Source organism: Eulemur rufifrons, chromosome 7 (genome assembly GCF_041146395.1).
Source record: "Eulemur rufifrons isolate Redbay chromosome 7, OSU_ERuf_1, whole genome shotgun sequence".
Classification (NCBI taxonomy): Eukaryota; Metazoa; Chordata; class Mammalia; order Primates; family Lemuridae; genus Eulemur; species Eulemur rufifrons.
In genome coordinates this window covers 143,946,117-143,963,198 of record NC_090989.1, presented here as the reverse complement: position 1 = coordinate 143,963,198, position 17,082 = coordinate 143,946,117, and the positions used below count along the sequence as shown (strand labels likewise).

The window sequence follows — 17,082 nt, the reverse complement described above, 5'->3', positions numbered from 1 at the left end:
GTCTTGCTCTTGCTCATGCTGGTCTCAAACTCCTGGCCTCAAGCAATCCTCCCCCCTCAGCTTCCCAAAGTGCTAGGATTACAGGCATAAGCCACTGTGTCTGGCCTATGTTTTTCTTAATTTCTGGGTCTGTGCTTTTGGTGGGATTACTTAGTATTCTTTTTCAATTCCCTAGTTTTCCCTTTAACTGGAACCAGAAAGAGTTTTATTGTGATTTACATGTTTATATCAGTATTTTTGTCTTCATTTCCAGGATTTCTTTTTTTTTTTTTTCTTAAGCAGACTCAGGCAAGATTTCTAGGATTTCTAATTAGTTCTTTTTCATATCTACCTAGTCTAGTTTTGTTTTAGCTTCTTTTTCCCCCATAATTTTCTGCTGTTTTGAAAGAATTATTACTCCATTTGTCTTACTGAAGAAAGTTGTTTTAAAGTCTTTTCCAGGCCAGTAGCTCACACCTGTAATCTCAGCATTTTAGGAGGCTGAGGCAGGAGAATCGCTTGAGTGTAGGAGTTCGAGACCAGCCTGGACAATATAGTGAGAAATAAGAAAAATTAGCTGGTCATGGCAGTGCACACCTGTAGTCTCAGCTACTTGGGAGACTGAGACAGGAGGATCACTTGAGTCCAGAAGTTCAAGGATACAGTTAGCTATGACTGTGCTACAGTACTCTAGCATAGGCAACAGAGTGTGACCTCGTCTCTAAAAAAAAATCTGTTCCAGATTGCTCTCATATTTTAATTTCATCTGTAATAAATTTATATCCTAATTCCTATTTTACTGGCTGCCTTCTTAGCATTTGTTTCCTAATTTCGATTTACAGGTTCATTTTGAGAAAAGTATTATCTTTCTCCCTCTTCCTGTGCCAATCCCTCCTTTCCACCAATCTGACTCCTAGAACCCCAGTTTGGGTTTCCTCCCCTGTGGCAAGACAGGGGTTATGACAAATTCAGTCATTAAGCCAATGTGAGGTTTGATTCAGTTCTGGGTCATAAGGCCTCCCTAAGGACAGCAAGTTTCCCATAATGGGCCACAGAGAGCTATAGGCAGCAGTTAGCAACAGCTTTCCTCAACCTCCTGTCACCAGCACTAGGAATCCCACAATAGCCCTCAGCTTGTAGCACAAGATCTAACTCCCCCACATAGAATACTTCCAGCCCTAAGGCATCCACTATTAATGTATCTCCTAGGTACCTAGCCTGGTACTAGTTTCATACCATCCTTGGAAGAATTAAGAAAACAGTTATTCAAATCCTTTCCCACAGGGCTTAATTCTCTCACAGAATCCCAGTTGAAAAGGGCTGCCTTTGTCCCAATCCTGAGCCCTCCAGAACCAGAGCTTCGGTCCCTCTCAGCCTTGGGGATGTTAACCTTGTTTGTGAACCCAGATACAACTCTCAATTCTCTTTTTTAAGTTTTATCTACTAGTGTGTTTTTGAAACAATAAAGATGCCTTAAGGGTTCTCCAGGTGAGGATTTAGCACATGCCATTGTGACTGATTATTTCTAATAACCAACAGTCCTTTCCCCAGTGAAAGAGCTTCTTTGAAATTCCTTGAGAAAGTATTATCACTTATTTTCAGTAATTTTTAGATTTCTTTTTACTAATAGGCAACAAAATCTTTTTTTTTTTTTAGAGGCAAGTTTGTACTTTATTCTTTTTTTTTTTTTTTTTTTTTATTTATTTCATCTTGTTATGGGGGATACAGAATTGCAGGTTACATACGTTGCTCCTGTACCGCCTTTCCCCCCAAGTCAGAGCTCCAGGCGTGTCTGTTCCCCAGGTCGTGTGTGTTGCACCCATCATGTAGGTATATATCCCTCCCTTCCCCAACCCCCACTTCCCGAGTCAGCACCTTCAAGTGTTACCACTCCCCAAACGGTGCGCAATGCACTCATTGTGTAGGCATACCCCCATCCCCTCCCCCACCCCCCACCTCAGTCTGATATCCAATTGGTGTCGTTCCCAGATTTGTATTTAGGTGATGATCAGGGAAACCAATTTTCTGGTGAGTACATGTGATGCTTGTTTTTCCATTCTTGGGATATTTCACTTAATATAATGGGTTCCAACTCTCTCCAGGAGAACCATAGAGATGTCGTATCTTCATCATTCCTTATAGCTGAGTAATATTCCATGGTATACATATACCACAGGCAACAAAATCTTGATTGTCATCTCTCATATATAATGCTGAGGGGAAGGACCTAAGAAGTTTAATACCTTAGCAAGGGTATAAAACCTTCTGCCTCCAAGATAGGTGGTCCTGTTTCTATCTTCCCAGACACTGTTAACACATTAACTGTCATATGAGTTATATTTAACTCATGCTAGTTTTGAGCCAGGGGCCTCATGAAGCATATGTAACTCACATGTCTCTTTACCTTGGGAGCCACAAGAACTATTTTTCAAGTTGCATATAACTCACTCACAGAAAACAATAAAAAATAACATGTTTTTCATTAAATTAGAAAGGATCATTTTGTTTTTGAAGTTTTTATTCCATTTTTATAATAAAAAACAGTGGTCCCAAGGAAAAATTTTTTTCTAGTGTGGCAGACAATGTGTTAAATACAACTGTTAGCAGCAACACTTACTATTTTGATTAAATTAAACTCACTACATTCTTATTTCCAACACTGTATACCTTAAAAAGTATCTGTGATAATATACTCTACAGAAGACAGGATAACAAAATGGTCCACTGCAGCAGCAAATGAGAAAATATGTAGTACAGACTGTGATAAGTCAGTTTGATCAAATTCAAGACCACAAGTCAGGGCTCTATTTTGCCTATATAGCTATACTATACCTAAAGCCTTTAAACAAAAAAAGATAGCAAAAAAGGACAAAGTATTTAACTTTCCCTAGCCCTAATCACCACTGAAAAGATCAATGGTATATAAAGATGGGAAAAAGCATGTATCAGCCTAGGAAACCAGGAAAAAAGATGTAATACAGACTCAAGAAAGTTTTGCTAAGTCCATGACACTTTAGACTTGGGCAAAATAAGTCGGCAAAAATCAGCTTGACACTCCAATTCTGGGAATACTCAGCATACTCAACAAGAAAGTGGAACCAAAAGTTGGTTCTCCAAAAAAAATCAAAAAAATTGACAAAACTTTAGCTAGACTGATGGAATTAAAAAAAAAAGAAGAGTCATTACTGAAATCAGGAATGAGAGATTACTATCAAAGTTGCAGAAATAAAAAGGATTATAAAGCCATGCTATTTTTTTTTTTTTTTTTTTTTAAGTAGAGGTGGGGTCTTGCTCTTGTTCAGGCTGGTCTGAACTCCTGACCTCAACGGATCCTCCCACCTCGGCCGGCCTCGGAGAATGCTAGGATTTCAGGTGAGCCACCACACCCAGCCTATCCTATGTGATAAAAGAAAAGGTATTTGCCTATTTGGGTATGGACCAATCAGTTTGTAGCCTGAAATTAGCTAAAGCTTGATTGCTGTGATTGGCTAAGACTCAAGAGTTGTTACAAAAAATACATTCCTAATTTAGGCTTTCAGTTTGTTACTGTACTAAATTAGGCTGCAGTTCCTTAGGTAGGGACTCAAAGTACAGAGGCAGCCTCGGGCCAAATTTCGTTTAATTTAACATAGGCATGCCAACAAATTAGATAACTTAGATAAAATGGACAAATTCCTAGAAAGACACAAAATTACAAAAAGCTAGAAAATCTGAATAGAGCTATAAAAAGTAGAGATTGAATTAGTAATCAAAACACTTCCCACAAAGAAAAGCCCAGGACATGTGGTTTCATTAGTAAATTTTACCAAACATTTAAAGAATACCAATTCTTTACAAACCCTCCCCAAAAATATAAGATCTCAAGGAAAGTATTTATATATTCTATACTTCTATACTTTATCAGGTCATTTAAATATACACACCAAGGATAGAGCATATATGCCATTAACTTTGAATGCAAAAATAGTACTATGAAATTTTTGTTTATTTTGCTATCAACATCTAAATAAAGGTATTTTAAAATTTGTTTTAAAGTAATCTCATCGGGGCAATTTGAAAGTATCTTTCTGGCCCAGCATGGTGGCTCACGCCTGCAATCCTAAAACTCTGGGAGGCCAAAGAAGGAGGACTACTTGAGCTCAGGAGTTCGAGATCAGCCTGAGCAAGACCGAGACCCCTGTCTCCACTAAAAAAAATAGAAAATTTAGCCAGGTGTGGTGGTGCATTCCTGTAGTCCCAGCTACTTGGGAGGCTGAGGTAGGAGGATCACTTGAGCCCAGGAGTTTGAGGTTGCTGTGAGCTAGGCTGACATCACAGCATGGGCCCAAGCAACAGAGTGAGTCTCTGTCTCAAAAAAAAAAAAAAAAAAAAAAAAGTCTTAAAATTTGATTTGTAATATTGAGACTTTCTCCAAACTAACCTATAAATTCAATACAATCCCAATCCTTATAAGTTTGTTTTGTTGTCATTGTTTGTGCTTTATTTTGTTTTGAGTGTGTTTTTGTGGAACTTAAATATCTAATTCTAAAATTTATAGGGAATATATGGAAAGGAATAAGGATAATCAAGACATTCAAAAAGAACCTGGTGGGAGGATCTGCTCTACTAAGAGCAAGAATTAATATAAAACTATAGTCATTAAGACAGTGCAGTATCAAATCAAAGATAAAGAAAACAATGGAAAGAATAGAGAGCTCAGAAGAAAAGCCACTTAAATATGGACACAGTTTCTGAAAAGAGGTAGTATAGTGAAACAGTGTAGAAAAGATAAGACAACTGGATAAACACACTGTGAGGGATGAAAACTGATCTCTATCTCACACCATATTGAAAAATCATTTTCGAATAGGCTATAAATCTAAATGTGAAAAGCAAAACAAGATAACAGGAAAATACTCTCAGGGTAAGAAAAGAATTCTTTAACAAGAAACAAAGAACAATAGCCATAAAATAAAATATTAATAAATTAGAGAGTATGTTAAAACTAAGAACTTCTGTTCGTCAAAGGACACAAGAGAATAAAAGGCAAGCCACAGGGTAGAAGAAGATATTTAGAAGATATATATCCATTGCTCTACATACTTACAAGTGCAAGGAAAAAGAAAAATATATATCCAATAAAGAACTCCTATCCATTTTATATAAAAAATAACGCCTGGCCAGGCACAGTGGCTCACACCTGTAACCGTAGCACTTTGGGAGGCTAAGGTGGGACGATCACTTAAGGCCAAGGGTTCGATACCAGACTGAGCAAGACTGAGTCCTCATCTCTAAAAAAATAGAAAAATTAGCTGGACATAGTGGTGTGTACCTGTAGTCCCAACTACTTGGGAAACTAAGGCAGGAGGATCGCTCAAGTCCAGGAATTTGAGGTTGGAGTGAGCTATGATGATGCCAACGGCACTCTAGCCAGGGAGATAGAGCAAGACCCTGTCATTCATAAATTCATAAATAGATAGATAAATAAATAAATATATAAAGTCTACAAATCAATAAGAAAAAGATAATCCAATAGAAAAATGGGCAAGAAATTTAAACAAGCACTTCACAAAAGAAGATATCAAATGACCAATAAACAGATGAAAGAAAAATCCTCAATCTTAGTCATCAAATACAAATTAAAATCCTAACAAAAGGCCACTACACACCAACCAGAATGGCTGAAATTAAAAAGATTATCAAGGATGTAGAGCAACTGCAACTTTCATAAACTCCTGGTGGGAATGCAAATTTCTAAAACCACTCTGGAAAACAAGCATCATTATCTTCTAAAGTGTTAAAACTAAGTATGTACTTTCAGTTAGCAATTCTACTCCAAAGTACATACCAACAGAAATGCAGGTACAGGTGTACAAAAAGAAATGTACAATAATGTTCATTGCAGCATAATTCACAACAACCAAAAATTGGAGACAACTCAAATGTTTAACTATAATGTTTACATTTAGAAGGCATACTTAAGTGATAAAACTATAAAGAGAAAGAAGGAAGCAAATACCAAAAATTCAGAATAGTGGTAATCTTTCAGGGGCCGGTAGGAAGCACTAAATTGCTAGTAGTGGTCCTTTTCTTGACCTGGTGGGACTCACATGATGATAATTCACTGAATTGTACATTTATGCTTTACCCTCTTTTCTGTACTTGTGTTACATTTCACAGAAAAAAAAAAAAAAGTGTTGGAAAAAATGAGTTGTGGTGCCAGCTGCTAGTTACATGGAATCAGTTAAGTTACTTCTCAGTTTCCACTCACTAGCTTGAAAAAAATGATGCTGTGTTACAGTTTAAATTGTTATCAAGTTATTCTGAAAACTTCAAATATTAAATATAATATATCCTCTCAAATTAAGGTTCTTAACAAAAACACACTTTATAAAACCATAACTCCTATTTGCAAAAAAAAAAAAGAAAAGACCAATTATGTTAATAATAAAAACAAAACCTAGGAATTAAATAATGGACCTGTCAAAATAGTTTCCTACTTTGTTATCAACAGCATTACATTTTAGTTAGTTTCTTATAAGGCATATATTGAAAAAGAAATTCCAAACTTACCTCTTTATTGGGTGTACCTTCATCAAGTTGCTCTGTAAATGAAGATGTCCTGCTCCTGGTTCTTATCGGTGTTGAAGAATTGGAGGAAGCCTAGATTTTAAAAATTATGGCATTCTTAGTCCATGCCCAAAGAATTCAGTGAAAGAAAGGAAAAGAGCAAACACATGAAAAGCAGAAAAGAATAACAAATATAATCAACTAGAAGACCCAGCCTACCTACTGGGTCCTTGGCCTGACTGCCACCAACTAGAACTATGATCTTTGCTAAATTAACTTTTTAGGGCTCTGTGTCTTCATATATAAAAATAGGGTTGTGATGGTAATGTTACGGTGATAACATTAAGGGAAACTGAAGCCAGGTGAGGGGTATATAAAAACTCTCCGTACTACCTTTGCAACTTTTCTGTAAATCAAAATTATTCCCAAATTAAAAGTTCATTTTCTAAAAAGGAAAGCTGTCAATGCAAGTTTTAAGTTCCCTTCCAGCTCTAACATTCACTGCTATGAAGTGCACAGGTAACCAGGGCTTCCCTACCTCTCTAATCAAGGGCCTTGCTTTGAGCCTACCTTGAACACTATTGCTGGATACTGAGACGTTAGTCCTTTTAAGCTCTGTAAAGGATAGTCTGACTCCTGTAATGCTCAGTACAAAAACCCTCAGGAGAAAGAGCCCAAGATTTAAACTAGGAGTCTGAGGTCTACTCTAAGTGAACTTTATAAAAACAGCCTGAAAAGTATAAAACCTAAACTTCAAGACCCGCCTATACCCATAGCAAAATAGATCTGAACTCATCTACAGATAGAAATGAATGAGTCTTGGTATCTTACCCTTTTGTAGTCACACAGTTCTACATAAAAGGCATTTAATAAATATTTGTCAAATAAATGAGTGAATGAATGAATAAATGGAACTCCGGTTTGTCAAATCTGTGCACATACTGCTGTGGCTAGGCTAGAACTGAGAGGTCATGAGGAATAGTGTGTATCTGTATATATGTATACACACACACTCTATACACACACATATATATACATATTTAGTTTACGAAAAACATAACATTTCACATCAAGACAGATGTTCAACAGATGGCATTGGGACAACTGGCCATCCACGTGGATGGAGAGACACAAATCAGATCCTTACTTCATATTTAAGCTATATTAAATATTCAAGTGGTTTTTTAAATTGAAATACAAAAAGAAAATAAAACAGTCTATTTCAATAATCTCTGAACAGGAAAGATTTTTATGTCAAAAGCATAAATCAAAGCCCGGGCTCGGTGGCTCACGCCTGTAATCCTAGCACTCTGGGAGGCCGAGGCAGGTGGATTGCTCAAGGTCAGGAGTTCGAGACCAGCCTGAGCAAGAGCAAGACCCCGTCTCTACTAAAAATAGAAAGAAATTATCTGGACAGCTAAAAATATACAGAAAAAATTAGCCAGGCATGGTGGTGCATGCCTGTAGTCCCAGCTACTCGGGAGACTGAGGTAGAAGAATTGCTTGAGCCTAGGAGTCTGAGGTTGCTGGGAGCTAGGCTGATGCCACGGCACTCTAGCCTGGGCAACAGAGTGAGACTCTGTCTCAAAAAAAAAAAAAGTCAGTCAAAAGGAGCAGTTTAACTGGGAGGAGAGGGAAAGCACCTAAATATATGACAAAAGCTTAATAACCTTTTTTCTATAAATAGCTCTTTTAAGTCCACAAGTTAAAACTCAAAAAACTTACTAACCCAATCAGTCTTCTTTTTATCTGGGACAGGTAAACTGAGCTCCACCAATCAAATACACCCATATGAGACGTTATAAATGAGCAATGTGAGAAAATAGGCAAAATTAAAGTTCATCATTTGGCGAGCATGGAGACATAACTTCATGCAACCAAGCAGACATGAGCTGTGCACTGGAAGATGCAATGCTGGTGCCAAGCTGAGGCAGCTGCAATATTTTTAGAGTAGTTTCCCCTGTATAGCTGGATGTAGCAATCTGCCCAGACTTTTAGGCCCTCAAGGAAATTCTGTAAGCCACTGAATCTTTTTAATAAATTCCTTTTCTGCTTACCTGGCTACACGAAGTTCTGTTGCTTACAACTAAGAAATCCAATATACACACTCCTTCTAAAAGATAAACCAAAAAAATCAACACACGATAGATGAAATTGGCTATGCAGAGAAGTCACCTTAAGGGATAAGATATCCTCTCCTACCCAAGACAAAACAGGAAATTCACAGGCGTGGTGGCTCATACCTGTAATCCCAGCACTTTAAGAGTTGCTGAGGTAGGAAGATCACTTGACCTCAGAAGTCCGAAACCAGCCTGGGTAACATGGTGAGACCCCATCTCTACAAAAAATTTTCTTAAAAAATTAGCCGGGCATGGTGGTGCATGCCTGTAGTCCCAGCTACTTGGGAGGCTGAGGCGGAGGATTGCTTGAGCCCAGGAGTTTGAGATTACAGTAAACTATGATCATTATGATTGTGCCACTGTACTCCATCCTGGATAACAAAGTGAGACTCTATCTCAAAAAACAAAACCACCACCACCACCACAACAAAACAGGAAGAGTAAGGACTTAAAAATACAAACAAGAAAATGGCTGAACATAAAATAAAGCTGAAGTCTTATCAATGACTTAAATGTCTAGAAAATATATGACTAAAAGTTGATAACTAGATAACTATATTATTAGAATCATAGATTAAGTGAGTATGAGAAAGCTCTAAATGAAAGATTTTTTAGTTTTCTTATAACTTACATTAGCTACAGAATGTGAAGTTGGTGATATTAACATTTTGGGCTGCTTATAGGCCTTTTGACATATTTCCTGGTTTTTCAGTTATGTCCCAAATAAGTAAGATGTTACTCTTGCACTAGCATAACAAATAATCTGGTTCAATTCACTCTTTTTCTCTCCCACACCTATGAATAATCAGTGATGGTAGGGACATAGCCATTGAATCCTCATCACAGCACTGCTGAAAGTCACTGTCAAATCAATTTGACATCCCGGCTTTGAAAGAATGGTCAAAGTAACTTGGGGTTAATTCTTTACAAAAACCTTTATATTTTAGGTATCAAAATTATCTAATCAAAATTAGAACTTTTCATCATGTCTTTAATAAAGTACCTTCTGATCTAAATGTTCTCTCTGGGAGTTATGCTTTCCCCAGTTTCAAGACTGTGACTGGCTTCTTTCCCCCTTTTTTGTTTTCCATTCTGTTGCCCCTTTCCCCTCCCTTCCTAATGCTCCCATCCCAGGGGGAAGATTGAGACTATTTAGTAAACATAAATTTACAATAAGGCTATGTCCCTTCAGAAAGGGACTCTTTGCTATCTGTGGAATTCTTTGCTGTTTGTTTTTGTTTTGTAAATTTCTACCACATAATCTATTATTTTGGGGCCCTACTCTGCAAGAGTGATGATTCTGCAGGCTTAAAGTGGGGCCCACATGTTGCTTTAATTTTTCTTATTGTGGTAAAATACACATAACATAAATTTTATCATTTTAAATATTTTTAGGTGTACAGTTGAGTGGCATGAAGTACATTTACACTATTGTACAACCACCACCACCATCCACCTCCTGAAGTTTTTCATCTTCCCAAACTGAAACTCTGTACCGACTAAACAACTCCCCATTCTTCTCTCTCTTCAGCCCTTGGCAACCACTATTCCATTTTCTGTTTCTATGAATGTGACTACTCTAGGTACCTCATTTAAGTGAAATCATACAATATTTGTCCTTTTGTATCTGTTTTAAAGTTTAAGTTTTACAAATATTTGAAAAAGCCTAAAAATGTTTTAAAATATTTTATTCATGTACTACAGATATCCCAAGAAATTACAATGCTTATATTACTTCTTAATGTTTCTTTCATCAAGTTAGCGCTGTAAGAAGTTTAAAAATCCAAAATAGATATTTGTTGTTTAAAAAATAATATTAAGGCCGGGCGCGGTGGCTCACGCCTGTAATCCTAGCACTCTGGGAGGCCGAGGTGGGCGGATTGTTTGAGCTCAGGAGTTCGAGACCAGCCTGAGCAAGAGCGAGACCCCATCTCTACTAAAAATAGGAAGAAATTATATAGACAGCTAAAAATATATATAGAAAAAATTAGCCGGGCATGGTGGCACATGCCTGTAGTCCCAGCTACTCGGGAGGCTGACACAGGAGGATCCCTTGAGCTCAGGAGTTTGAGGTTGCTGTGAGCTAGGCTGACGCCACGGCACTCACTCTAGCCTGGGCAACAGAGTGAGACTCTGTCTCAAAAAAAAAAAAAAAAAAAATATTAAGTGAAACTTAATTTGAAGCTTTTTAAACTATTTTTAATTAGTTACTAGGCTTTACCTTATCACTGAAGCTGGGCAAATGATTACTTAAAATAATGTCCACCTAGGCCAGGCATGGTAGCTCACATCTGTAATCCCAGAACTTTGGGAGGCTGAGGCAAGAGGATCACTTGAGGCCAGGAATTTGAGACCAGCCTGAGCGACATAGTGAGAACTTGTCTCTACGAAAAATAGAAAAATCAGCCAGGCAGGGTGGCATGCACCTCTAGTCCCAGCTACTTGGGAGGCTAAGGCAGGAAGAACGCTCGAACCCAGCTCAGGAATTTGAGGCTGCAGTGAGCTATGATGATGCCACTACGCTCTATCTAGCCTGGGCAACACAGCAAGACCCTGTCTCAAAAAATTGATTAATTAATTACATTTAAAGTAATAATAATAATATCCATCAAGGAAGAATATTAGCATCAACCAAATAGAAGTGATTGTGAAGTCCTAGCCACTCAGGAGCCTGAGTAAAGGATCGTTTGAGGCCAGGAGGTTCAAGGCTGCAGCGAGCCATGATTGTGCCACTGCTCCCCAGCCCTGTGACCAAGCAAGACCCCATCTCTAAAAAAAGAAAGAAAGAAAAGATATGATCGGGGGATTATTAGAAGGCTGTCTTGTTTTTGTTAAATGCTTTTAAACTCTTAAAGGACTCCATACAATATCACTGTTACTACTGCTGGAAAGTTTTGCAAATATTGTGATACAAATATTTGATTTATCTGAGAAATATCTATATGTGACAACTCACTCTAGTTGAAACAAACCTGTCAGGCAATCTCACTTATGGAAAGCAAGCTAAGAACCAGGAAATATGCACACAAAGGCCTCTGAAAACTCAAAATAAATGTCTCAAAATTTGTGTTAATACACTAAAATGCACTAAAGAATCCCTCAGGTACTTGCCCTTACTTTATACAAAATTTTAGAAGTTTACCTATCTTGTTTCTAAGCCCACAACTGTTCAAAAGCAGGAAAAAGAAAGATATACAGCAGATAGCAAGAAAGGTTATGAAACAACTACAAAAAGTAGACCAAGAACAAATGAACGAATTTTCTTCAGTGGGTAAAAGCTAACTGCCTTTCACATCTCATTAAATCCTTGAGGGCATGCCGCCTTCACAAAATTATACTCAAAAGTGATAATTCTGAGTCATCAAGATATTATTACAAATTGAAGATCTTTTCCTTAAGAAAACAAGGATATGTATAATCTGTTGCAAAAGGAATGTCATCAAAAAGCTTTTCTTTTTTTTTTAATTCATGCATAAAAAAATCCTTAATTCTCTGAAAATAATAATCTAGAACTTTTCATTCCTAAAGGGTTATGAATAGCTAAAGATCTGGAACCAAAAGAGAATTAGGTTTCTATCAGTAATCACTAACAACTTACTTTTGAGTTCTGGATAAATATACATACTACCCAAAAGGATTATTTTAAATTTTTGTACACAAAGTGACTTTATTTGATCCAGATGCACTGTCTCACCAGAAGCATTAAGCTATAGAAACTGAAAGCTCTTATATCTTAGTTTGTACCTAGCTTTATTATTACTAAAAACAACAACCTCTTTGTTAATGCACAAAAATAATTCATTTTCATGAAGATAAACTAAACATTACAAATAAGAAAAAGCACACACAATAACTTACCAGCACCTTAGAGTACATCCTTCTTAAACTATTTTCACTATATGTGTGCATAAATATACTTCATACATATTCTTGCCCACAAAACTGGGATCACATTTTTTTTAATTTTTTTTTTTTTTTTTTTTGAGACAGAGTCTCACTCTGTTGCCCAGGCTAGAGTGCCATGGCATCAACCTAGCTCACAGCAACCTCAAACTCCTGGGCTCAAGCAATCCTCCTGCCTCAGCCTCCTGAGTAGCTGGGACTACAGGCATGTGCCACCATGCCCAGCTAATTTTTTCTATATATATTTTTAGTTGTTCATACAATTTCTCTCTACTTTTAGTAGAGACAGGGTCTTGCTCTTGCTCAGGCTGGTCTTGAACTCCTGAGCTCAAACGATCCACCCATCTCGGCCTCCCAGAGTGGGATCACATTTTACATGCTGCTTTTAATTTGTCTTTTAACACAAATATCTTTCTGTGATAATACTTTTCTATGGGCTCTAACAATAGCTGTGTAACATTAGGCAAGTTCTTAACCTCTCTGAGACCCATTCCTTCATCTATAAGAGAGGAATAATAGTAGTATCTACCTCACTGGTTTACATGGGATTAAATAAAATAATCTGTGTAAAGTATCAAGCAAAATACCTGGCAAATAGTAAGGACCCAAAAAATAGTGATCTTTTTGGCTGGGAGCAGTGGCACACAGCTATAGTCCTAGCTACTGGGGATGCTAAGGCAGGAGGATCACTTGAACCCAAAAGTCGGAGGTTGCAGTGAGCTATGATATGCCACTGCACTCTAGCCCAGGCAACAGAGCAAAACCCTGTCTCAAAAATAATTAATTAGGCTGGGCGCGGTGGCTCACACCTGTAATCCTAGCACTCTGGGAGGCCGAGGCCGGGATCGCTCGAGGTCAGGAGTTCGAGACCAGCCTGAGCAAGAGCGAGACCCTGTCTCTACTAAAAATAGAAAGAAATTATCTGGCCAACTAAAAATATATATAGAAAAAATTAGCTGGGCATGGTGGCACATGCCTGTAGTCCCAGCTACTCGGGAGGCTGAGGCAGGAGGATCGCTTAAGCCCAGGAGTTTGAGGTTGCTGTGAGCTAGGCTGACACCACGGCACTCACCCTAGCCCAGGTAACAGAGTGAGACTCTGTCTCAAAAAAAAATAATAATAATAATAATTAATTAATATAAGACGTTAACCTTTTTTATGGCTGCATAAAATAACCAACTGCCTGATACAGTTTATTTATCCAATTCTCTATTGTTGAATTTTTAGCTAATTTTTTTACCAATTAAAACAATGCTGAAATGAAAATCCATGTAGCTAAATCTTCAATATATCCTAAATTTTCTTAGAATAAATTTCTAGAAGTGGAATCTCGGCTCAATGATATTTTATACATTCCCAAACATAAGTGCCTTACATTCACTAACATGCCTATTTCCCCACATTCCTCACCTATGCCTCATTTTTAAGTTTTCTTTGTTTCTTAAAAAAGAGTGTTTTGTAAAGGTAAAAAAGACTGTAGTAGGGTATGAAAAGTACAATCTTTACTACTTAAACTTCAATCACCATTTTACACTTTACACGAGGGAAGAGGCAAGCTTTCAGTGTCACATTCTGATGTTTTTCTCAGGCACGATGTTTTACTCTACAAGAGCTTTAAATTGAAAGATAATAGCTTCAATTTATAGTTTTGAAATAAACTCGATGCAATAGTTATTTATAAGATAAATGTTACGTTAAAAAATTAGAAACACCTCCTATAATTAGTCAAAACTCAGCCTTTCTTGCAACCACAAGCAAAGACCAGAAACCCTAAAATTAAGAGAGAGATTTATTTGCTTAATCTATTGAGAGTCGGAAAGGCTGGGAAGAATTTCTGCAGAAGCCCTCACCTTCGCTGTTTTAGTTAGATCTTGTGCTGCCAGCACTTGAACACATTCAGTAAGCGCTCAGGAAACTGTTTCTTTAAATTAACACTACTAACACGCCCCTTTTTCCCTGGAAACTTTTCCTGAAACAACAACATTCCTGAAAAACAAACGTAACCGTGTTCTCAGAGCAGCAAGACTTTTTAAAACGCATAAGCAGGGATGTGGACAGGCACAGTGCTCGTAGGGCCTCAGAGTGTCTGCCCCTCCGCCTGTCCGGGATCAACCAAGTTATGCGAAGTGCCTAACTCGTGACAGCCTCGGGCGCTGGGCGCGGAGCGCTGGACTCTGGCCACGCAGCCACCTCTTTCAAGTCCCACCGCGCCTGCAAGTAGCCTGGCCCAGAATGGTTCGACCCAGGCACTCACCCCTAAACCAGGGTTTGGACTTAGGAGACTTCCGTCAGGAGTCAGTCCTGCCGGATCCTGGCCATTCCACACTCAATTTTAGGTTGGGAATGGGAGAAGGCACACCTCGATTAGAGGTCAAATATCACAAGGGATCTGGGTTTTCCCACCTCGCCCTCACTCCCGGTTGAAGTCTCTGATGAGTGGGGGAAATCTCCTATATGGGTCAGAAATCACCCAAGTTTGGAGCCTCACGTTCATCCAAACTCAGGTCCGGGGCGGACATACGGGAAAAACTCTTAACAGAGATCAGATGTCACGATGGATTCAGCCACCCCCATCAACTCGTTACTGGATGGAGTTAGGGAATGGGAGAATCTGGGTCAGGAGTCGCAGAGGAGCTTGGCCGCCCAGAGCTCATTCCCGGTCTGGAGTTTGGGAAGAGTCCTCAAGTTAGAGGTCAAAGGTCACGGAAGAACTGCCCTCCTCCCACCCCCATCCCCGCCCTCTAGCCCCCGGGCCGGTTTCAGGGGTGCGGGGAACTCGAGGAGGAGAGCGGCGGCCATCGTACCTGAGTAGGAGCCAGCGCCTGCTGGAGCTGCTGCTCCTCGCTGATCTTTTGCTTCAGTTTCTTGAACATGGCGCAGCGCAGGGTCCTGAGTGTGAATGAGACCTGAGGGGCAAGAGCCCGGGGTGTCCCGGCCGCGGCGGCGACAGCGGCTTCTCTACACTAGGGACAGCTGGGCCCCAGCCTCGCCGCCTCCTCCTTGCGCTTGCGGGCGAGTATGGACACTCGTCCTGCGGGTGTCGGCGTCGCCGCCGCCGCGTCTCTTTCTTCCGGGTGCCCCTGGCTGCCCTCGGCCCCCCATCCAGCCCCGGCGGCGGCGGCGGCGACAACGGCAGCAGGTGAACGGTGCGCCAAGGGCGCCTGCGCGGCCTACGTGGAGCTCACGGAGAGAGCTCTACGGAGCGCCGTAGGGAACAGCGCCGTCTCGGCGCCGGCACATGCGCTCTTGGGCTGTCTCCCCAACGCAGGACTGTTGGGAGGAAGGCGCAGGATTGGCGGCTGGCTAAACTTCTTGCGTGCGGAGGTGTCCCTCGCGGCTCAGAGCCGTAGCAGCGGCTGGTCTGCGCACTGCAATGACTCTCACCTGGTCTTTGGCGCTGCGAAATTAGGCGGGGAGAATGCTGCTTCTACTGAGGGCGGCAGTGAGGGCAGGCCCACGGCAAGGAACGGGGGTCAGCGTCCAGGATGGGGGAAAGAAGGATCCAGGGAACGTGACCTGGGCCCTGAAGAATGGTGGACTTTTGTTCAGTAGCTGTGGTGAGGGTTCTGTATCTTTAGGGCCTCCTATTCCTGACTGCTCCCTAGAGGGGCCCTCTTCCTTTCCCTGGACTCTTCCAGAGGTCAGGAAGTCCCTGATACCAGGCGCCCAGGTTCCAAATGTTTCAGGACGATATTGTAAGACCTCAACCGGTTGGACACCTGCTTTTATTCTTTACTTCACTGAAATCGTGTATTTTCACGTATTCATTCAAAAATCTTTACTTATCATTCTAAGTGCGGGAGCCCTGGAGATGATAAGAGATCACAGCCTGTGGAAGACATAGATTCCTGGAGTCCAGATTTACTCCTAACACCTGCAATCAGCCTACAGGATTCTAATGTTTATGTGCTTAATTCATTCGACACCATGAACTTTGACCACCTGTGAATTCTCAAATCCATCTCAGCAATCTCCTTTTTTTTTTTTTTTTTGAGACAGAGTCTCACTCTGTCACCCTGGCTAGAATTCAGTGGCCTCATCATAGTTCACTGCAACCTCAAACAGCTGGGCTGGGTTCAAGCGATTCTCCTGCCTCAGCCTCCCGAGTAGCTGGGACTACAGGTGACCACCACCACACCCGGATAATTTTTTTCTATTTTTTTGTAGAGAGGGAGTCTCCCTCTTGCTCAGGCCTGTCTGGAAATCCTGACCACAAGGGATCCTCCGGCCTCGGCTTCCCAAAGTGCTAGAATTACCACGCCTGGCCCCTCAGCAACCTACTTCTGCATGCTATACTTTGGTATCATCTGAAACTACTTACATTGCTTCAGGTATCAAAACCTGACAGTTTATGCTGATCTCATTTTAGCAAATTTTGTTTACTGGGGATAATAGGAGCAAAGATTCTGTGTTCTGATCCCTAAATGTATTAGAGCCAGAGGAGGGCATGGAACACTGCCTTACCACCTTAAGTTCTCTTATATCTCATAGTGAACACCTTATATAATTACAAAAAGAGGTTTTGTTTTTT

General features: G+C 40.0%; 1 protein-coding gene across 12 annotated transcripts in view; it reads right to left on the bottom strand.

Moving 5' to 3' along the window:
- The window catches only part of GOLGA4 (golgin A4), a 120,056-nt gene extending 104,348 nt beyond the window's left edge, over positions 1-15,708 (bottom strand). For all 12 annotated transcript variants that reach the window (XM_069475528.1, XM_069475522.1, XM_069475523.1 and 9 more), the window contains exons 1-2: positions 15,356-15,708; positions 6,532-6,621 (exon numbers count right to left, since the gene is read on the bottom strand). In XM_069475528.1, coding sequence (XP_069331629.1) covers positions 6,532-6,621; positions 15,356-15,424 — 159 coding nt within the window. In that variant the 5' untranslated portion in view covers positions 15,425-15,708. The remainder of the gene's footprint in view (positions 1-6,531; positions 6,622-15,355) is intronic.
- Positions 15,709-17,082: the final 1,374 nt, after the last annotated feature.